Source organism: Mytilus galloprovincialis, chromosome 3 (assembly GCF_965363235.1).
Source record: "Mytilus galloprovincialis chromosome 3, xbMytGall1.hap1.1, whole genome shotgun sequence".
NCBI lineage: Eukaryota > Metazoa > Mollusca > Bivalvia > Mytilida > Mytilidae > Mytilus > Mytilus galloprovincialis.
This window is the reverse complement of record NC_134840.1, coordinates 89,710,423-89,735,267: the sequence shown is the minus strand read 5'-3', so window position 1 is coordinate 89,735,267 and position 24,845 is coordinate 89,710,423. Positions and strand designations below refer to the sequence as shown.

General features: G+C 32.9%; 1 protein-coding gene across 2 annotated transcripts in view; it reads left to right on the top strand.

Moving 5' to 3' along the window:
- Positions 1 to 371: 371 nt before the first annotated feature.
- Positions 372 to 24,845, top strand: part of LOC143069316 (protein TALPID3-like) — a 183,191-nt gene continuing 158,717 nt past the window's right edge. For both annotated transcript variants that reach the window (XM_076243883.1, XM_076243884.1), the window contains exons 1-5: positions 372 to 442; positions 3,560 to 4,455; positions 4,857 to 5,029; positions 6,947 to 7,086; positions 10,931 to 11,081. In XM_076243883.1, the coding sequence (XP_076099998.1) occupies positions 3,579 to 4,455; positions 4,857 to 5,029; positions 6,947 to 7,086; positions 10,931 to 11,081 (1,341 nt within the window). In that variant the 5' untranslated portion in view covers positions 372 to 442; positions 3,560 to 3,578. The remainder of the gene's footprint in view (positions 443 to 3,559; positions 4,456 to 4,856; positions 5,030 to 6,946; positions 7,087 to 10,930; positions 11,082 to 24,845) is intronic.

Below are 24,845 nucleotides of genomic sequence, written 5' to 3'. Positions count from 1 at the left end.
AATAATTTCTTGCGTCCGAAGCGTAAAAAATAGCGAATAACAGTTTAGTGGTTTAGTACCGAAAAGTCACTGCATCGAAATTAGCCTATTGCATGTTCAGACCTGCGTAATCGTTTACATAGACTGGTTCACTCACTTGATACTACATCTATCAGAGTGAAACAGATAAAGGACAAGGGTACCAGTCGTCCCATAGATTTACAAATTTCCTATTTATATATAATCATATCACCTGAAAATAAATTAATAATTTTGATATCATTAACGATACTCTTGATGTGTAGATATATGATACACACACAAATTAAATTATTATGATAGTCTAGATGTCAAAAAAAGATTTTACGACATAAAAATAAGCCAATCAATATAGGTCTTTCATAAAGTTCTTGGAGATAATTTGTTGTCAATATGGCCGCGATCATACTCTTACGTTTGGAAGGTGGGTACAACAAGTCTTGTAATTACAGTAATACAGTATTCGTGTTTAAGAAATTTGCTGATTACTTTCTATAAAGTGTCTGATTAATTCGCTATTTATTTTGATAGATAAACTATGTGCACTATTTTAATTAAACTAGAAGGATACTCCTTTTCATACGTGTTGGTGCAGCTCATCTTTTCAGCGTACCTGATTTTATTGTCCTACGTGCCAATTTTTTCTTCAAAGACCCTGCAGCTCTTGTATCTGTTTCGTGATTTTTATCATTTTTGACTGCCTCTTCGTTTGTCATCATTATACATGACAACATAAATTAGTGATATAAGGGGTTGAAAGTGTTACGAACAAAGACTGACTGGCAAAGAGGGTAGGGTTGTCCAAATCTGCGGTCTCACTAATTAGCGACAACAAGAATTTTAGCGACAACAAGCGACAAGAAGTGACAACAAGAATTATTTTAGCGACAACAAGCGACAAGAAACTATTTAGCGACAAGAAAACATATTTTTTTTAATTAAAATTAATTATTGCAATAAATATTAAAAGAATATGCAAAAGAAAATAATTTTAGCGACATAATATTTTATCATCTATTATGTATAATTAACAGCCAGTATTACGTTTAATTATTGTGTTATGAGATTACTTTTCCTTGTGTTTTAGAACATATTATTTATCTTATAATTTGTTTTTTAAAACTCTTTTCGTGCAACATATATTAAGCTCGCAAAATGAATTATTTGTGCATCATTGTTCTGAAAATATTGACACAAATTGTGAAATACAAAGAACTGAAATCAAACAAGAGGAAAAGAAAATTGAATTTTGAATGTTTTCATCTTTTTATTTGCTTATTGCCGCATTAAACGATATTTATCATGTTTATGCAATTTGATTGAAGATGAAAGGAAATTAAATCATTAATGACAATCTTAATTGAGTTTTCAACAGGTGTTCACTATTTACAATGATTGTATATTCTGGCGCGTGTAATTGTATAGTCTGACTCGTGTACAAAGTTGAAGGTGTTAATTGGATGTTATTGTAGCAATAAAACAGAAGACACACGCCTCGTTAATCTCATTTGATGTTCCACATTGTGTGTATACTGTTATTACCTTAGGGTGAAGCCACATAAAATAAAGTTGCAAGAAAGTCTTGTCAATGGCGCGCTTTATGGACATGGAGACTTTGAGCTAAGCTCCTCAGTAAGCCATTTTCAATGCACAAAAGCTCTATGGCAGATTAAATCGGAGAAAGAAAAGGCTTTTGCATTGCAAAAATTCTTGACTCATGAAAACAGATACATACATTATCTTATACATATTCTTCATATTTAAAAATAAAAAAAAGAAGCTCAATCTCTTTCTTCTTCACAAATGTTTAATTTCTTCATCTACCAATATACTAATATAAACTTCACAATCTCTTTCTTCCTCACAAATGTTACCTTTCTTCGTCTATCTAGACTATATAATAAAACATTTTAATTAGACATATCGGCTCGCATATTTAAAAAAAAAACCCATTAAATACAAATTTCTTTATATCTAATAAAAAAAAATGTTTCTTGTCGCTAAATAGTCTTCTTGTCGCTAAAATAATTCTTGTTGTCGCTTCTTGTCGCTTGTTGACGCTTGTTGTCACTTGTTGACGCTTGTTGTCGCTAATTAGTGAGACCCCAAATCTGGTATATTTTTTTTTATGATCAAACCTCATTCCATTGATATGAATGGGGTAAACCCAAGATATAGTAAAAAAAAGGTAAATTAATTATTAATGCAAGACACATTAAAAAAAAAAACAGAACTAAGATCAACTAAGGCCACACCAATTTAAGTCCTTGTTCAACAGACCTGCCCGCACCTATTTTTTTCAAAACAGAAAAATATAATTTTTCTTATATTACTGCATCCTGAAATGTAATCATGTCCATTTCCGGCACCGTTTTTTATGTAAATATCATAAAAAGATATTTACACTTGTTTTAAAATCACTGTCTTACAATGTACATACCTGTATTTAATTATTTTAAACATACATTTGTATGTAACTGGAGAGCATGTATCTACTCTACTAATTTATATCGTCACCACCAGGTTTCGAACCTCAGTCGCCAGCGTGACAGTCAGTGCGTTAACCCACTGAACCAAAGAATAGATTCCCTAGCTCAGTTGATTAAGACTGGCTTTATATGTTCTACCTGTACTAAAGAGGGGAAGCAACCCCGCTACACATATAAGCACCCCACCACACTGTGTAAATATCTGTGTAAAAATTTGATTCATCATTTAACCAATAAAAAGGCAATATATCCCAAGTGGAAGTGCTCCAAATATATAACAGGAGAAAATGCCTAGGTACATTGGGTTTTTTTCCCCTTACTTGCGATCCCCATCAAAATATGTTCCTGTCAGAATAAAGTACATTGTACATTTTTTGTACGCAGAACTTCTGAAGGAGAACAGTTGCCTTAAACTACAATTATATTGTATGCCAGCGGAACAAAACTATCCATACTCGCTGCATGTTTATGTACATTTTGTACCTGTCGGGATGGATTGGATTATTCTACAGCTTTATGTCTACTTAGATTCATATTATATATAAAAATTAAATGTTTATCAATGTTTTTATCTGTATATATAATAATGATTTTTTGTGGATCGAAACAGTCAATCAAATCATTTACCTTTGTTTCACTTTCAATGTTGACATTCTTTTTCTTTAAATGACTTTACACATACGATTCACATGTTATCCATCTCAAGCTAAGAGGTTAAAATGAAGTTCACATGAATACGGATTCATTGAGGTCAAATTATTAACTTGCAAGTGAATAATAAATAATCAATGTGTTTAGCTTATTTTGACAAAATTGAACAATTCTGGCTGCTAAAAGCGAAATATAAATTAATAAGTTATTGAGATGTACACATGTAATTGAAATGTAATTGTAAATAACACACAATTTTGGCTCTTTAATTCATTACTTTTAATTACTTGAGAAATTGTAATTATATATGTATAAATTATGGTCAATTACAATTACATGAATCAATTAACCTATGTCTGTTAGTAATTACGATTTAAAAAAAAATTGTTTTATCGTTACAGAAAAAAATTGATTTAAGTGATGTCAGACTCAAGTCTCCTAGAGTTACTTTCAGTTACTGATAAAGCTGTTAAAGCTTTGAACAAATCTCATTCCATGCATTCAGAACAGTCTTTAGAATCATCAGTCGAGTCAACTATAAGTCAGTCTTCAGCAGATCATGGTATTGAAAGTCAGATAGAAAATAAGAAAGAAGAGCCCATTTGTTATCAATCTGATGTTAGTACAACAGCCAGTGATGTCCTTATAAGGTCTACTTTGATAGATGATGAAGGAAAACTACACTTATCAAGCAGCTTAGTTGCAGTCAGAGGTGAAAAAAATGAGTCAAAATGTTCAAAAACATCTATAGGCATAGACAATTTTAACAGCTCAGGACCACAGAAAGTTAAAATGTCTACCAAAAAATTAAGGGAGATCAGATCTCCTCGAGCGGAAGAACCAGACATTCTATTTTCAAATATTTCATCTCAAACTGTAAATTCTGTGTCAAATGAATGCTTAGAATCATATTCAGATGTTAAAGCAAAGCCATATGTCACCAGGCACTTTAGAGAAGTTAATTCTCAGTTACAAAAACCAATAAAAGATTCTTCAATGAAAGATGATTTATTTTCATATTGTTCAGAGAAAAACCCACCAAATTTAGATATTATATTACATAATGACAGTCCTGTAAAATCTGATGAAACTACACAGAGGCAATTTCAGTATGAAAATAGTATTTTACCCAGTTCTGGGAACAGCAGCAAGGATAGTGAAGTCCTTATTGAACGTCATACACCAAAAGTTACAAGAGCTACAAAAAACTATCCAGGAAATAAGGAAGGTTTACAGATGAAACCTAAACAGATGGAGTCAAAAGATAGCATAGATCTGATACCACATAAAGAAATAGGTAAGTTAGGTATTAACTTTAAGTTGAAGTATACCTAAATATGTGGTTTATCAGATTTTTGATACCACTGTGTGTCCATTTGACAATTTTTGAATTTCTCACAATGTTCATAAGCTACGAATTCGAAAAGCTTTCATAAAAGAAAAAAAGGTGTATTTTTTACCACTAATCATGAAATTGAAAATAACTATATAAAGATTATCCGAGCCATTCAAAATTATTTAAATTTTATTGATTAATATATAGAGAACTTTTCTTCATGTATAGATAACCTGTGATGTCACTATGATATCATTAGAAATGACTAAATTAATGTACTTTGATTTACATACAATTTATGTTTACATTTTAGACTTGTTTGCTTAGCAACAAATTAGAAAAAATTACCTAATTTTTTGTAGAATCAGTGAACTGCAGCTTTTCAAACAGTGAAAAACTAGAAATAATTACTGTCCCTGAAAGAATTGTAACTGTATCAGCTAGGACATCTTTGTCAACAGAAATATCGTATAAAGAAAAGGAAGACATGATGATACCACCAAGGTTATCTTCAGACTTACAGCCAGCTAAAAAGGTAGCAATTAACAATGATTAATATAATTTTTACAATACAGTGAAACCTGTTTAAACCGAACCTCTTTGGGACTTTAGATTTTGATCGGTTTTGGCTGATATTCGGTTTTATCAGGTTCTCAAAGCATACAATTTGATATGACTGCTTATATGTGCTTAAGAACATGTTTGGTTTATACAGTTTTTTTTTTCGGTTTAAGCAGGATTCTATTAAGCCATGTTTCACTGTATATACTAGTGCATTATACATGTTCCTTTAATGAATGGCGTTTTACTATAAAGTCCTCTTTAATTTCATTTGAAAAATCAGACAAGTATTTTTTTTATCAGGGTTGCCTGTAGACAATTTGAAAATTCAATTTGACAAAATTCAGTTTAGAAAAAATGTAGAATGATTTCACAACTTATTACAATGTTACTCTATGTAAAAAGAACTAACTATTCTGTTACATACATACCATAAACACAATCATGGATCTACAATCTGTTGATACAAAATGTACCTGTATCTTGGCATTGCACAAGGTCATGTTTTTCAATGACTGTTAATGACGTCTTCACACTAAATCCATTGGATGTTGGATGTGTACTGATTGATGATTTAGTTAAGATGCATGATTGATATGCCCCTCCGCAGCGGAGGTGGCATTAAGTTTTACCCTGGTCCCTTTGTACACACATAAGTATGTTCGAATTTTGGTGGCATCACTTTTACTTTTCTAGAGTTACCCTTAAAATATTGCTTAATTGCTAAATTTTTTCATTTTTGTTCTCTTACTAATAAAGTTTGCCTCAACCAAATGTTATTTCCTTCGTCCATGATTATAGTTAAATCAACTACAATCAATGCTTTTTAAAATCTTTTATGAAAATTAAAGTTATCTTTCTTTGTCCAGAAATTCTGGAGAATGGAAGTTGAATCAACTACAACCAATTCTTTATACAATGCAATATTCAATATTAAAACCTGATGAATTAAAGCAATCTTTGCCATTAGCAGGGGTTTCATTATCTTTCATGTTTACTGGTACTTTCCACGTTTCTAGGTGGTACTTTTCAATTTATTCCATGAATATCTTATATAAAAATTCCTACATTTAGGCGGTACTTGTCAATAGCATAGGAGGGTAAAAGTACCGGGTACCGCCTCCGAATGGCCTGCATTAGTGCTTATTTTTATGGGGTGTGCCCCTTTACAAATGGAAGAATTTCTGAATTTGTTCATTTCTGTTTTCTTAACTTATATTTGTCTCAACTATATTTAATGAAATGTATATACAAATGTATAATGCTGATTACCACTTAACTCGTTTAAGTTCAAATTTTGGCAGCCTCACTTTCATAGTTCTTGAGTTATGTCCCTTAATAATATTAAATGCCAGCGGGGGCATCATCTGTGTCCAGGGTTTCCCCTAGCTCAATAATTTTTTTCGCCACCTCTTTCTCCAAAACAATATTTAATTTATCGCCACTATCTTATTTTTCTGCGGTCGTATCAGCCTAGCTTGGCGAATGTTTTATAAGATATTATGATAAACAAAACACTTTTACTTTTAAGCAAAGTATAAAGAAGTACCTAACACAATCTTGGTAAGAAATGTTTTCTACAATGTATTTGTATATTTTTTATTTTCACTTGATTTTTTCACTACATGTATATCTAAAACAACATTATATCTTATGTTAATAATAATAGTACAATACATTGAATTACATGACTGTAAATTAACTATGTGTAAATATCTGTTTTTGATTGTATTGTAATTTGTATGTGAGGGCCTCAGGGAAGATTAGTTTATTGTAACTAACTGAGTTTACCCTCTTTAAATAAAGAATTTATTATTATTATTATTATTATAAATCTTTATGTTAATGTTGATGTTTTAAAATATTCATGACCTTCCTTCTGTATTGACAGTTATCTAATCATCTAATAAGACAAGGTGCCCCAGTAGAAGGAATGGAATTACAAGACAGAAAGAAACTATCATCTGATGTACAAATTTCTCAGTCAACAGTGTTTGATAGACAGAAAATCAAAGAAGCTCTTACCAAAAGGTACATAATGTACATTCTATAGTACACTTGAAAAAAAGCACTACCTGTTTTAATGATACCAATTTAATCTATTACCTTTCTAATACTGTGAAAGTACTTTAATTCGTGGGTATCAATTTTCGTGGTTTGAGCAATATTTACATGTTCGTGGGTTTTTCAATTCGTGGATTTTAGTTTTCTAAAAAAATTAAAGCCTTTAGAAGCGAAGGTTACAAATAGTGTGGATTGAAGGAAATTGCAAAGTAAACATTGACCCGTGTAAATCGTAGTGACAACACTAATTAATCCAAGATAAAGTGATCAACAGATTACGGACCATCAAAGGTGTTAATTAGGCAATAAACATGTCACCTAAAGAAATCAGTATCATAAACAAATGCTATAAACATATCTTCAATTGTCAAATAATTCTTATCAAAATCAAGCCCAGCATGAAATTATTATCACAACATAGAAAGACACACTATAAAATATCTATTGGAATGGTATAACTCAATGAAAAGATGAAGTAGCACAGGCCGTGTTCACATTGACCTAAACTCGGTGTTGTCTTACTGTAACTCACACATTAACTAAACACAATTACGTTCTCATTGATAAAACTCAATGTTTACATGTAGTTTAAATCATGTTGTGTCTACATGCAGTCGCTAAGTCAATGTAGTCCTGACATACAATGATTGTTACTTTATTTGAACTTTAAACAAAAGAGAAATTGAGGAGTTATTCAGTTAAACATAGAAATCAATGGGGCCAGTGAATTAGTGGTGTACTTCTTGTACCTGTGGCAGATCCCAGACAGGTGTTAAAATAATAATTCCTGTAGTAGATCCAGAGTGGCAATTACAAATACCTTACTTAATTATCACTTTTATATTAAATGAAGTTTCATCAAAAGGTCCAAACAAATCACCTTTAAAAACCTCAGAATGAAATAATTCCATACACATGATGGGTTGGATAAAGCTGATTCCAATTTTTTTGCAAATAATTGAGCTAGTGGGTAAAGAAAGTACTCAAACCTGTATGAAAGCCTGTTAATAATCCAACAATTCAATAATGCTTAAATCCATAGTCTGAATGCATTGCATGCATTTATTATTGCCATTTTGACATTTTGGTCTAAATTGCAATTTTGATTTTTGTGATAAAAACCCTGTTTGATTCATATAAAAAATTTCAAATTGCGAGTTTTAATTTTTGTGATTAAATATAACTTTGTCACATTTTTCGCAACAATAAAAACATCGCAATAATTTCTACATATACAGTATTCTAAGAAAATGATAATTTTTAATTGTGTGGATACTGAGAAGTCAAAACTGACTTGGGATCTAAAAATAGTTAAATGTCTTTAAGTTGCTGGATCTGATGTACATTGCGCATGCATAGTTGCACATCCTCTGATGCCTTTGAAATTGTTTCAAATTTCCCAACCTAAATGAAATATTCTGTCTCTTTGACAAGTGTGGACAGTCTCATCATTTACTTACTTTTTTTAGCTCACCTGGCCTAAAAGGCCAAGTGAGCTTTTCTCATCACTTGGCGTCCGGCGTCGTCGTTAACTTTTACAAAAATCTTCTCCTCTGAAACTACTGGGCCAAATTAAACCAAACTTGGCCACAATCATCATTGGGGTATCTAGTTTAAAAAATAAAAAGATGGCCGCCATGGCTAAAAATAGAACATAGGGGTAAAATGCAGTTTTTGGCTTATAACTCAAAAACCAAAGCATTTAGAGCAAATCTGACATGGGGGTAGAATTGTTAAACAGGTGAAGATCTATCTGCCCTGAAATTTTCAGATGAATCGGATAACCCGTTGTTGGGTTGCTGCCCCTGAATTAGTAATTTTAAGGACATTTTGCTGTTTTTGGTTATTATCTTGAATATTATTGTAAACAACAATAATGTTCAGCAAAGTAAGATTTACAAATAAGTCAACATGACTGAAATGGTCAGTTGACCCCTTTAGGAGTTATTGCCCTTTATAGTCAATTTTTAACCATTTTTCGTAAATCTTAGTAATATTTTACAAAAATCTTCTCCTCTGAAACTACTGGGCCAAATTAATCCAAACTTGGCGACAATCATCTTTTGGGTTAGTAGTTTGAAAATTGTGTCCGCTGACCCGGCCATCGAACTAAGATGGCCGCCATGGCTAAAAATAGAACATGGGGTAAAATGCAGTTTTTGGCTTATAACTCAAAACCCAAAGCACTTAGAGCAAATCTGACATTGGTAAAATTGTTTATCAGTTCAAGATCTATCTGCCCTGAAATTTTCAGATGAATCGGACAACCCATTGTTGGGTTGCTGGCCCTGAATTAGTAATTTTAAGGAAATTTTGCTCTTTTTGGTTATTATCTTGAATAATATTATAGATAGAGATAAACTATAAACAGCAATAATGTTCACCAAAGTAAGATTTACAAATAAGTCAACATGACTGAAATGGTCAGTTGACCCCCTTAGGAGTTATTGTTCTTTATAGTCAATTTTTAACAATTTTCATAAAATTTGTAAATTTTTACTAACATTTTCCACTGAAACTAATGGGCCAAGTTCATTATAGATAGAGATAATTTTAAGCAGCAAGAATGTTCAGTAAAGTAAGATGTACAAACACATCAACATCACCAAAACACAATTTTGTCATGAATCCATCTGCTTCCTTTAATATTCACATAGACCAAGGTGAGCGACACAGGCTCTTTAGAGCCTCTAGTTAATTATTTGACTTTTGATTGCAAAAACCAGAAATGGGAAATGTGCTACCACACAGTCTGCAGGTGTTAGAAGGTGTATAAAGAAAATAGGTTTGGAAAGAGAGAGTAATGTTTCTAATAGACCAATTATCTACAACTCAGTAGATGTTGAAATGTAATTCAAAACCATGTGTTCCTTTTGTATTAAATTTTTATTGTGGGATCGTGCACCACCATATATGGTTGCAGCCTGATCTATATCTGCTATTTATTGGAATATTGTCCCCTATTTCATATATGACTGACCATGCAAGACCCTGATGAATATAGTCTCTAACACTGTTTTAATATTTAATATTAAGCCTCATGAAAGGAAGGGAAAAAGGGTGTTTAAAAATTATGAGTGTCAATTTTAAGTTTTTTTCCTAACTGTGTATTGCTACCTCAAGTTCGTTTCCCGTATTTGTCATCTTTCAGTAAGATAGAAAAAAAATGGAGAATGGACTTGTCCAACTGTGGAAGACATTAACTTGAAGAACTTAATTAAAACAAATCCTTTGGAATTTTCTTCAGACTTGTGTCATTGATAATAGAAAAAAGTTGTCTATTTGGATATAAAAAACAGGAATTCATGACTACTGATTAACCCGATATCCTCGTTTTTTCAGTGGACGAGTCTATTACGTTTTTGACACGTGTGTTGAAACTTATTTTAGTACAACGTTTTTTCTTTTTTTTCTTTATCAGTTTTTGTGTTTGAAGATCATTAACCACCAAGTTTCCTGAAATTTACTAAGGGCTACGTTTGAGAAATGACAATATAATTTCATCTTTGTCCGTGGACAGAAACCCCCTTTTTTCACAGACATTTTTTAGACGATGTCATACAATGTTTATGGCAGCTGAGCAATTATATTTCAATGAACTAATATATAAGAAATGATGATCAAAAAGAAAACCAAACATAACGAAAGGTGAAATATATTTATTTTGCATATTTTTCTGTCTTGAGAGATTATTTTTTTCTTTTATTTTCCGACTGACCGACCTGACTTTTTCATGGGGAAAATATGTAAAGCAACAAATTAAAAAACCCTGGCCTAATGATCTATTGTTCTTTTTATTCATATTTTGTAGACATGAAAACTCTGGACCTGTGAAAAGAGTAATCCAACCAAAATTTGTAAAACCTAAGGGTACAGATTCATCAGAGACAAACAAGACAGATCAAATGACGGCTTCAGTAGCAGCAAGTGTGGCAATGGCTGCTACAGCACCTTTTCTTCAAGTAACTATATATATATCTTTTTTTCAAATTGAGAGCATGTATTTGCTGTCAGGTTACACAGTGTGCTTAAAAGTACTTAATTTGAGTATTCAGTTTTATTTTCCCAAATGTAACTTGTTCAAAATTAGAAATGCATATCAAATTGAATCCTCAACTCTTCAAATTTTTAAATGTGCTAGTGTTTAGAAATAAGTTACTTGGTCCATTAACAGGGGCTGCTCTGGCTCCCAAAAAGTTGGAGCCAGAAAAATCGCCAGCTCCTATATTTTGTTGCCAGTTTTGAATTTTGGAGCCAATTTAGAGCCAGCTAGAGTCTTTATTTCTTCTACCAAAATTTAAACTATGTTCAATTTAAACTATGTTCAATTTCTTATGCACACTCAACCTGCACTTCACATCATATTTAACCGGATTTTTGTGACAAAAATGTCGGTTATTGAATTGGGGATGTCGGGCGGGCGGCAATCAAATGTTGTCCGTGCATTAACTCATGAACCGTTCAACCAAAGCTTTTAAAATTTTAATATGTTGTTACCGACAACTAAATGAAGGTCAAGTTCAAGAATGGCGATTTTGACTTTTAATAACCTTAATGATAGGAAAAAGTAAAATTGAGTCATCTTTCTTTATTCAGGTGTGCTCCTTCTTTGGAGGATTATATACAGAATGTAGAAGAAATGAATATGCTCACTAATGGTGGTTGTTTTTGTTATTTTCGTATCATAACTGAGTGAGAGCAGTCAAAGACAAATTTTGTCTGAATTTGCTATTGTTTTATGGAAAACAAGTAAAACAATGTTTTTTAACGAGTTAATTATGGTTTTGGACTTCCTGTCAATTATGCTTTCTTCATTCAACTACGGTTAACATTGCAAATTGGGTTGAACATTTCTTCAAATAAAATAGGCAAATGCCGACTGTACAATTTTATTTGAATTAATTAATGTTGATGATCATTAATGACCTATGATTATACAAAGACCATGCATATATATGGCTTAAAACACAGATTGGGTATGTCAATCATACAGTGAGAGGACACTTACCTTCAGATAATACACTCAATTGTTGTGTAATTAATTCTTATACGAGCGCAAACAATTTTTGCGTTCGTATAACGGTATGATGTTGTCTGCGTCGTCGTCTGCATCGTCGTCAGAAGACACATTTGGTGTCTGGACAATAACTTTAATTTAAGTGAATGGATCTCTATGAAATTTAACAAAAAGGTTCAATACCTCAAAATGAAGGTTTGGATTGATTTTGGGGATGATGGTCCCTACTGTTTTGGAATTAGGGTCCAAAAGGGGCCCAAAATTAGCATTTTTCTACTTTCAGGATATCAACTTGTGTATAAGCATTTCAATTGCTCTGAAATTGTACCATCAATGTTTAAAACCACAGGTAGAAGGTTTGAGTTGATTTTGCGGGTTATGGTCTCAAATGTGTAGGACCCAAAAAAGGGGCCAAAATAAGAATTTTATTAGTTTTCAGTCAATAACTTGTGTTTAAGTGTATAAATCTCTCTGAAATTATTCCACAAGTTACCATACTACAAAGGGATGGTATGTGGGGGGGGGAGGGGGGTTATGGTTCAAATCATCAAGCAACTAGGGACAAAAAAGGGGGAAAACAGGTTTTTCTGGTTAATGATCAATTTAGAAAATTAAAAAGCAGTGAAGGGGAGGTAATCCAATTTAAATTTAAAGAACACTGTTATATATATGTTTGATTACTTGATTACCTCCCTTACACTGCTTGAAAATAATGTTTTAAGAAATGATGATTGTCTTGAGATGTGTAGCTGTAAATTTATTTTTAGAAGTTACTGTTTATTTATATTAATTTTAACCATGACTGTATGTCATTTTATATTTTAATATTTTATGATGTATTTAAATGAGTGGTTATTGTTGCAAACTCCAGTAGAAATTTGAATTGAGATAAAAAGAAATAATAAGGAAACAGGGGAGGTTAAAAAAAATTTGGGAGGGGGATGGGGGTAGGGGTGTAAAATTTTTCTCATTTCAGATTTGAGAAATTAAAAAGAATTTTTCTACAAATATTTTTTTTTGACGGGATTAATATTCAACAGCAAAGTGTTTTGCTCAATAGAAAAAAAATTAAAAAAAATTAAAGTTCATCAGACCAACATTCATTCTGTGTCAGAAACCTATGATGTGTCAACTACTTAATCACAATCCAAATCAGAGCTGTATCAAGCTTGAATGTTGTGTCCATACTTGCCCCAATTGTTCAGGGTTCCACCACTGCAGTCATATAAAGCTGCACCCTGTGGAGCATCTGGTTATAAGATCTGGTATCATAATCTGTATTTCCTCACAGTGATTATTTTGATAAGAAAAGATTAATGTGCCTACTGGTTCCAGTTGTAACTTCAAAGTATCAAACACCAGAGAAATCAACCTCAAAATATAACAAGTGGTTTGTGTATGTTAATTGGATCATGGAAGTATTATACTGACAGGAACTCAGACAAACGGACTTCAAATAGCACAATATCCTAAAATCGTAAAATATCTGTTAATTAACTTCACATGGATTCATGGGTTCAGGGTACAATGAAATTTTTGGAACCTCATTAATGATCATAATTACAGAACATTCTGAAATAACTGGATGTGTATTTAATTGTCAAGGAAGTGATGATTTAATAATCATAATTATGTCAGTTTTGACGTCAGAGCAATGTATGACTAGGTTGACAGTTGAAGATTGTTTTTAACTTTTAAATTATTAGGTGTAAAAATTCATCTGGCTCATAAGGCCATGATTTGTTGGTTTACTGATCCGCCGACCCGATTTTGCCGATTTGCCAATTTGAAGAATAAAAATAAAATGACTTTTCATGCTTTTTAGCTCACCTGTCCCGAAGGGACAAGTGAGCTTATGCCATCACTTGGCGTCCGTCGTCTGTCGTCTGTCGTCCGTCGTCTGTCGTCTGTCGTCCGTCGTCTGTCGTCTGTCGTCCGTCGTCTGTCGTCGTCTGTCGTCGTAAACTATTTCAAGAATCTTCTCCTCTGAAACTACTGTGCCAAATACTTTCAAACTTTAACTGAATGTTCCTTAGGGTATCTAATTTATAAATTGTATCCGAAGTTTTGATCTATCAACAAACATGGTCGCCATTGCTAAAAATAGAACATAGGGGTCAAATGCAGTTTTTGGCTTATAACTCAAAAACCAAAGCATTTAGAGCAAATCTGACATGGGGTAATATTGTTTATCAGGTCAAGATCTATCTGCCCTGAAATTTTCAGATGAATCAGACAACCTGTTGTTGGGTTGCTGCCCCTGAATTGGTAATTTTAAGGAAATTTTGCTGTTTTTGGTTATTATCTTGAATATTATTATAGATAGAGATAAAAACTGTAAACAGGAATAATGTTCAGCAAAGTAAGATTTACAAATAAGTCAACATGACGGAAATGGTCAGTTGACCCCTTTAGGAGTTATTGCCCTTTATAGTCAATTTTTAACCATTTTTCGTAAATCTTAGTAATCTTTTACAAAAATCTTCTCCTCTGAAACTACTGGGCCAAATACTTCCAAACTTTAATTGAATGTTCCTTAGGGTATCTAGTTTGTAAATTGTATCCGAAGTTATGATCTATCAACAAACATGGTCGCCATTGCTAAAAATAGAACATAGGGGTCAAATGCAGTTTTTGGCTTATAACTCAAAAACCAAAGCATTTAGAGCAAATCTGACATGGGGGTAATATTGTTTATCAGGTCAAGATCTATCTGCCCTGAAATTTTCAGATGAATCAGACAACCTGTTGTTGGGTTGCTGCCCCTGAATTGGTAATTTTAAGGAAATTTTGCTGTTTTTGGTTATTATCTTGAATATTATTATAGATAGAGATAAACTGTAAACAGGAATAATGTTCAGTAAAGTAAGATTTACAAATAAGTCAACATGACGGAAATGGTCAGTTGACCCCTTTAGGAGTTATTGCCCTTTATAGTCAATTTTTAACCATTTTTCGTAAATCTTAGTAATCTTTTACAAAAATCTTCTCCTCTGAAACTACTGGGCCAAATACTTCCAAACTTTAACTGAATGTTCCTTAGGGTATCTAGTTTGTAAATTGTATCCGAAGTTATGATCTATCAACAAACATGGTCGCCATTGCTAAAAATAGAACATAGGGGTCAAATGCAGTTTTTGGCTTATAACTCAAAAACCAAAGCATTTAGAGCAAATCTGACGTGGGTAATATTGTTTATCAGGTCAATTTCTATCTGCCCTGACATTTTCAGATGAATCAGACAACCTGTTGTTGGGTTGCTGCCCCTGAATTGATAATTTTAAGGAAATTTTGCGGTTTTTGTTTATTATCTTGAATATAATTATAGATAGAAATAACTGTAAACAGCAATTATGTTCAGCAAAGTAAGATCTTCAATTAAGTCAATTTGACCAAAATTGTCAATTGACCCCTTAAGGAGTTATTGCCCTTTAAAGACTTTTTTCACAATTTGTTCATCATGTTGACTTACTTTAGAAAATCTTCTCCTTTGAAACTGCTGTATCAATTTCAGCCAAACTTAGGCTAAATGAGTTTCAGAGTATCTAGTATAAATTTTATATTTTATTTCCTTGTATGTCAAGAAACATAGCTCCTATGGCTAAAATAGAACATAGGAGAAAATGATTATTTTTTTTGGCTTTTGAAGAAAATAGGACGATCCAAAAAACATTTAAATAAATTGAAAAGCCAAAATAATCATTGATGAGAGATTTAACCAAAAGAATTAAGGTGAGCGATTCAGGCTCTTGAGAGCCTCTTGTTTATTCCTGCGGACCCTAACAAAAACATTATCTTTAAAAAATAAATAAAATATCCTTTTTTAATGAAATGCTAACTGAATTGATAACACTTTCTGCAAATAATTTTGCAGAATGAAACCTGTGTTTAAAACCCATTACACATTAGGTTAGTTTCCTGTATTTGTCATCATTCCATAAGATATAAAAAAATGGAGAATGAACTTGTCCAACCACGTTAAGTTGAAGAACTTATTTGAAACAAATCCTTTTGAATTTTCTTCAGACTTGTGTCATTGATAATAAAAACAAATTGTCTATTTGGATATAAAAAACAAGTATTCATGACAATTAATGAACCCGATATCCTCGTTTTTCCAGTGGATGAGTCTCTTAATGTTTTAGACATGTGTATTCAAAAAAAAGAGGGACGAAAGATACCAAAGGGACAGTCAAACTCATAAATCTAAAACAAACTGACAACGCCATGGCTAAAAAATGAAAAAGACAAACAGAAAAACAATAGTACACATGACACAACATAGAAAACTAAAGAATAAACAACACGAACCCCACCAAAAACTAGGGGTGATCTCAGGTGCTCCGGAAGGGTAAGCAGATCCTGCTCCACATGTGGCACCCGTCGTGTTGCTTATGTGATTACAAATCCGGTAAATAGTCTAATTCGGTAGGTCACATTCATAAAAGGGAAGGGGATTGTAGTTACGACGTAAGGAACATATCCGATATCATTTGTGAAACGGTTATTCCATAACGGTCAACCAACTCGTGATGGCGTCCGTAAAATTTACGAAGGGATGATTTCAACTTCACCATTTGGAACTCTTGGTTTAATAGCTTCCTTGTGAGCAGTAACCCTCTATCAAGAAAATCATGATAGGAAATGCAAGCACGGGAATATCGTATCAATTGGGAGATATATACCCCGTATGCAGGTGCTGCTCAACTCGTTTAAGAACGATGTTTTTTCTTTTTAGCTCACCTGTCCCGAAGGGACAAGTGAGCTTATGCCATCACTTGGCGTCCGTCGTCTGTCGTCGTCTGTCGTCGTAAACTATTTCAAGAATCTTCTCCTCTGAAACTACTGGGCCAAATACTTTCAAACTTTAACTGAATGTTCCTTAGGGTATCTAATTTATAAATTGTATCCGAAGTTTTGATCTATCAACAAACATGGTCGCCATTGCTAAAAATAGAACATAGGGGTCAAATGCAGTTTTTGGCTTATAACTCAAAAACCAAAGCATTTAGAGCAAATCTGACTGGAGTAATATTGTTTATCAGGTCAAGATCTATCTGCCCTGAAATTTTCAGATGAATCAGACAACCTGTTGTTGGGTTGCTGCCCCTGAATTGGTAATTTTAAGGAAATTTTGCTGTTTTTGGTTATTATCTTGAATATTATTATAGATAGAGATAAACTGTAGACAGGAATAATGTTCAGCAAAGTAAGATTTACAAATAAGTCAACATGACGGAAATGGTCAGTTGACCCCTTTAGGAGTTATTGCCCTTTATAGTCAATTTTTAACCATTTTTCGTAAATCTTAGTAATCTTTTACAAAAATCTTCTCCTCTGAAACTACTGGGCCAAATACTTCCAAACTTTAATTGAATGTTCCTTAGGGTATCTAGTTTGTAAATTGTATCCGAAGTTATGATCTATCAACAAACATGGTCGCCATTGCTAAAAATAGAACATAGGGGTCAAATGCAGTTTTTGGCTTATAACTCAAAAACCAAAGCATTTAGAGCAAATCTGACATGGGGTAATATTGTTTATCAGGTCAAGATCTATCTGCCCTGAAATTTTCAGATGAATCAGACAACCTGTTGTTGGGTTGCTGCCCCTGAATTGGTAATTTTAAGGAAATTTTGCTGTTTTTGGTTATTATCTTGAATATTATTATAGATAGAGATAAACTGTAAACAGGAATAATGTTCAGCAAAGTAAGATTTACAAATAAGTCAACATGACGGAAATGGTCAGTTGACCCCTTAAGGAGTTATTGCCCTTTATAGTCAATTTTTAACCATTTTTCGTAAATCTTAGTAATCTTTTACAAAAATCTTCTCCTCTGAAACTACTGGGCCAAATACTTCCAAACTTTAACTGAATGTTCCTTAGGGTATCTAGTTTGTAAATTGTATCCGAAGTTGTGATCTATCAACAAACATGGTCGCCATTGCTAAAAATAGAACATAGGGGTCAAATGCAGTTTTTGGCTTATAACTCAAAAACCAAAGCATTTAGAGCAAATCTGACGTTGGGTAACATTGTTTATCAGGTCAAGATCTATCTGCCCTGAAATTTTCAGATGAATCAGACAACCTGTTGTTGGGTTGCTGCCCCTGAATTGATAATTTTAAGGAAATTTTGCTGTTTTTGTTTATTATCTTGAATATAATTATAGATAGAAATAAACTGTAAACAGCAATAATGTTCAGCAAAGTAAGATCTTCAATTAAGTCATATTGACCAAAATTGTCAATTGACCCCTTAAGGAGTTATTGCCCTTTAAAGACTTTTTTCACAATTTGTTCATCATGTTGACTTACTTTAAAAAATCTTCTCCTTTGAAACTGCTGAATCAATTTCAGCCAAACTTAGGCTAAATGAGTTTCAGAGTATCTAGTATAAATTTTATATTTTATTTCCTTGTATGTCAAGAAACATAGCTCCTATGGCTAAAAAAGAACATAGGAGAAAATGATTATTTTTTTTGGCTTTTGAAGAAAATAGGACGATCCAAAAAACATTTAAATAAATTGAAAAGCCAAAATAATCATTGATGAGAGATTTAACCAAAAGAATTAAGGTGAGCGATTCAGGCTCTTGAGAGCCTCTTGTTTTCTTTATCAGTTTTCGTGTTTGATGATCATTAACAACCAAGTTTCCTGAAATTAATTAAGGGCTATGTTTATGAAATGATGAGTTTAATTCTTTGTCCGTGGACACAAACCCCCTTTCTAGCTCACCTGGCCTACAGGGCAAAGTGAGCTTTTCTCATCACTTGGCATCCAACATCTGTTGTCGTCGTCGCTGTCGTCATTAACTTTTACAAAAATCTTCTCCTCTGAAACTACTGGGCCAAATTTAACCAAACTTGGCCACAATCATCATTGGGGTATCTAGTTTAAAAATTGTCCGGTGACCCACTTAACCAACCAAGATGGCCACCATTGCTATAAATAGAACATAGGGATAAAATGTATATTTTGGCTTATAACTCTGAAATCAAAGCATTTAGAGCAAATCTGACGTGGGGGTAAAATTGTTTATCAAGTCAAGATCTATCTGCCCTGAAATTTTCAAATGAATCGGAAAATGGGTTTTTGGGTTGCTGCCCCTGAATTGGTAATTTTAAGGAAATTTTGTCCGTTTTTGCTTATTATCTTGAAATGATTATAGATAGAGATAAACTGTAAACAGCAATAATGTTCAGCAAAGTAAGATCTACAAATAAATCTCATGACCAAAATGGTCAGTTGACCCCTTAAGGAGTTATTGCCCTTAAAGTAGATACATGGTATACCGCCATCTTGGATTGAACAATCACAGTAAAAATCGGTCTAGTTATTTGCCTAAATCTGCAAATTTGGAGACAGATTTGCAATTTAAAGGTTAGACTGTTTAATAATATAAAGAAAACTTGGTGATTAATTGTATAATTGAGTTATTGCCCTTAAGGTAGATACATGGTATACCGCCATCTTGGATTGAACAATCACAGTAAAAATCGGTCTAGTTATTTGCCTAAATCTGCAAATTTGGACACAGATTTGCAATTTAAAGGTTAGACTGTTTAATAATATAAAGAAAACTTGGTGATTAATTGTATAATTGAGTTATTGCCCTTAAGGTAGATACATGGTATACCGCCATCTTGGATTGAACAATCACAGTAAAAATCGGTCTAGTTATTTGCCTAAATCTGCAAATTTGGAGACAGATTTGCAATTTAAAGGTTAGACTGTTTAATAATATAAAGAAAACTTGGTGATTAATTGTATAATTGTCGAGCCTGCAACTTTTGTTGCAGAAAGCTCGACATAGGGATAGTGATCCGGCGGCGGCTACGGTGGCTACGGTGACGGCGGCGTTAGCTAACTTCTTAAAAGCTTTATATTTTAGAAGGTAGAAGACCTGGATGCTTCATACTTTGTATATAGATGCCTCATGTTATGAACTTTCTGTCAGTCACATGTCCAATGTCCTTGACCTCATTTTCATGGTTCAGTGACGACTTGAAAAAAAAGTTAACATTTTTTGTAATGTAAAATTCTCTCTTATTATAAGTAATTGGATAACTATATTTGGTATGTGCGTACCTTGCAAGGTCCTCATGCCTGTCAGACAGTTTTCACTTGACCTTGATCTCATTTCATGGATCAGTGAATAAGGTTAAGTTTTGGCGGTCAAGTCCATATCTCAGATACTATAAGCAATAGGTTTAGTATATTGGGTGTATGGAAGGACTGTAAGGTGTACATGTCCAACTGGCAGGTGTCATCTGACCTTGACCTCATTTTCATGGTTCAGTGGTTATAGTTAAGTTTTTGTTTTTTGGTCTGTTTTTCTTATACTATATGCAATAGGTCTACTATATTTGGTGTATGGAATGATTGTAAGGTGTACATGTCTAGCTGACAGGTGTCATCTGACCTTGACCTCATTTTCATGGTTCAGTGGTCAAAGTTAAGTTTTTGAGTTTTGGTCTATTTTTCTAATACTTTATGCATTAGTCAACTATATTTGGTGTATGGAAATATTTTATGATTTATTTGTCTGTTACACAGGTTTTATTTGACCTTGACCTCATTTTCACGGTCCATTGCTAAGTGTTAAGTGTTTGTGTTTTGGTCTGTTTTTCTTAATTTATAAGCAATAAGTCAACCATATTTGTTGTATTGAAGAATTTTTAGCTGTACATGTCTGCCTGGCATGGTTCATCTGACCTTGACCTCATTTTATGGTTCATTGATCAATGTTTCGTTTTCTTTGGTTAATGTTGAGTTTATGTGACAGTTGTAATAAAGCTTTATATTTAGGTCTATCAACATTATATCAATGATTAGTTAAGAAGGTGAGACATTTCAGCGTGTGCACTCTTGTTCAAAATATTTATACACATATAATTTTATTTGCTTTTAGAATCATTTTTTTCAAATGGCCCATTTAAGGGAAGATAACTCTTTTAGTAAAAACATTATACTGGACTGATAGGGAAATTTTTTCTTTTTACTTGTAGCAAGAAAACAAGTTCGGTGACAACATTTTTATGCCCCACCTACGATAGTAGAGGGGCATTATGTTTTCTGGTCTGTGCCTCCGTCCGTCTGTGTGTCCGTCCGTTAAGGTTAAAGTTTTTGATCAAGGTAGTTTTTGATGAAGTTGAAGTCCAATCAACTTGAAACTTAGTACACATGTTTCATATGATATGATCTTTATAATTTTAATGCCAAATTAGATTTTTTACCCAATTTCATGGTCCACTGAACATAGAAAATGAAAGTGGGATTTTCAGGTTAAAGTTTTTGGTCAAGGTAGTTTTTGATGAAGTTGAAGTCCAATCAACTTGAAACTTAGAACACTTGTTGCTTATGATATGATCTTTTTAATTTTAAAGCCAAATAAGTCTTTTGACCCCAATTTCACGGTCCACTGAACATAACAAATGAAAGTGGGAGTTTCAGGTTAAAGTTTTTGGTCAAGGTAGTTTTTGATGAAGTTGAAGTCCAATCAACTTGAAACTTAGTACACATGTTTCATATGATATGATCTTTATAATTTTAATGCCAAATTAGATTTTTAACCCAATTTCACGGTCCATTGAACATGAAAAATGATAGTGCGAGTGGGGCATCCGTGTACTTTGGACACATTCTTGTTACAAAATATTTTCCTCTGGAACTAAAGGGCCAAGTTCATTACAGATAGAGAAAATTGTAAGCAAGAATGATCAGTAAAGTATGATCTACAAACACATCACCATCACCAAAACACAATTTTGTATGATGAATCCATCTGTTTCCTTTGTTTAATATGCACATAGACCAAGGTGAGCGACACAGGCTCTTAAGAGTCTCTAGTTTCACAGAAATTATTAGAAGATGTCATGTGATGTTTATGGCAGCTGAGCAATAATATTTCATTGAACTAATATATAAGAAATGATGATCAGATAGCAAACCAAACATATTGTACAAAAAGTGAAATATATTTTTATATGACTGCAGTCCTATAAGTATAATGCTATCATATAGTCTGTGTCGTCGTCGTCGTCTTCGTCTGCGTCGTTGTCTGAAGACACATTTAGTGTCTGGACAATAACTTTAGTTTTAGAGAATGCATCTCTATAGATTTTTACCAGAAGGTTCAATACCACTAAAGGAAGGTTGGGATTGATTTTACGGGTTATGGTTCCAAAAGTTTAGGAATGAGGGGCCAAAGAGGGGTCCAAAATAAGCATTTTTGTAGTTTTCAAACAATAACTTGTGTTTATAAAGTGCATGAATCTCTCTGAAATATACCACCAGTTTCCATACTACTAAGAGATGGTAAGTATTGACTTTTGGGGGTATGGCTCAACATGTTTTGGAAATAGGGGCAAAAAAGGGGAAAAACAAGGTTTTTCTGGTCAATGGACATTTAAGACAATTTAATGTAAAAGCAGTGTAAGGGAGATAAATCCAAAACATTTAAAGGGAAACTTCGCAAAAAAATCAAAAATTGATATTATGTTCATTCGGTATAAAAATGCTCAAATTCATAGATATTAAAGTTTTATTCCGCTAGATAAGCGATCACCATCGATTTTAAATTTAGAGTATCATTTCTCTACGATCAGCCATTTTGTCTTCTTTCCCGGTAAATAAAATCGATATGTCTATAAACCCAAAAGGAACAAAACTACAGTAACCGATGTAGTCGCAATTGCGTGTCGATATCTTGTCAATCGTACGTTTTTTTTATCCGACTTACTAACTTGATACGGAAAATATTCTTATTTTTTTTTAAATTACCATGGTCTGTTGTTTTTAAACTGTTGATATTGGAATTAGGTAAAAAGTCAAAGTTGAAATCATAAATAAGTGTTCCGTGAAAATTGTTTTCGAAAATCTAATTTGTTCATAATGCTTTAAAGTAATAAACTTTTTTCAAATAACTTATAATCTTCCCTCATCTGATCACCAGCATGGCTAAAGGTATTACTTTCAAAGGTATTGTGAGGGGTGTGAGGTGACACGTCCAGGTATTCAAGCGATTTCCTGTCGGGCTTGCAAGTTCATGCATCGTTTCACTTCTGCATGTATTGATCAGTGTACACGGCTGATAACTTATAACTTTCTATTTTGAACTATCAGATGTATAATATACAACTCTGTCTTACTTGTCATTACTAAACTCATACGCTTGTTTATGAATAACATTTCTGGTGTAAAGAATATTATTCATAAAAATAAAAATAATACCCAAAAAATAAGATTTGATGAAATTAAAATCTATTTAAATATTTTTTCCAAGGGTGAATTTGGGAAAATGATATATATACTCATTGTCAATGGTGAAGGACAGATTGGAACATACCAGAAATATTGATTTAAAAAAATGTACGCACTTGCCGACGATTCGTTTATACGACTGGGTAGAAAGTTATGGAACTAAAGCGCAATTTAAAATATATACATGTATACATTAAACATAAGAAAAAAATCATATATTTTGAATAAATTGGGGTAAAAGTTTTGTAAATAGACTAGTCCACGTATGCCAACAGTATGTAATCATTGAATGTCGATAGACTATTGTATACCAGAAGAAGAAGAGAACCAATTTGATTTAAATGCAGGTCGATGTATAACTTTTGCTTTGGTTCATTGAAGTTGTCACGGGAAATAGTAAAATCACAGATTTATATTTCAATAAGATTGTTCTCGAACAAAGGAAGGAATTCGTCATCACAATTGTTATATATGCCACTGGACGAACACTAATTATCCCCTTGAGGGATGTGAATATTTTGCTGGGAAACTTTTGAGTATCAAAGTTTCAAATTAATTTCGGGAGTAATTTTCGTTCTTGGTATTTAATTACAGAAAAAAGAATAAATTACTTGTCCGCTAAATAGGGGTATTCTTGTCAGTTAAAAGACTTTTAGTTATATTTAAAAAAAAAATATGGAAATATGACATTAAATTGTTTCTGTCGTTTTTTTTAAACATCGTTAAAAAGATGTGTGTCTAAGGTGAACGCCACAAGAACCCTGTAATACTAGTACGAGAGTATAGCATGTAAACCTTGCTTCTCAATAACATGGTTGTATTGGAAATCTTTTCATACAGATTGACAACTCATGGTCCGATATGCATGTAATATTTGCCACATAACGCCCATAGTTCTTTCTACCATCATCATCTTATTCTTTGATATTGCTGTAAACATCGATGGTTCACACCCAAACAAAATGGGAGTAATGGACCCTCAGAGCTTCCCCGTGTTATACACTTGTGGAACTTAATATATAGACGAAATTTCTGTATTGAAATGAATCTACATCTCACAAACAGGATTTTCAAATTACGATTTTGAGTAATCACCTTACAAACCAATATAAAAGTATGGCAAGATATAACCATGAAGGAATTTAGTTTTTGTCAGTCGCAAGAACTCATCACTATCATAAACGTATACGTATATATGCATGCAGTTTCAAATATCAAGAACAAGCGGTCGATGTCGATAGTCCGTTTTCTAACTGTTCAGAGTTCGACATGTCACTTGTTCATTCTTGGAAGCCTTCATATTCCCTGTCCAACGATGGGAACTCTTTCTGATTGTATTGACTATAAATGCTTATATGGTAATTCTGCGTTTATCTGTACAAGTGGTTGCATTTCCTCTCCTTTCCCAACAAACGAACGAACGAAACGCTACTAGTCTGCTT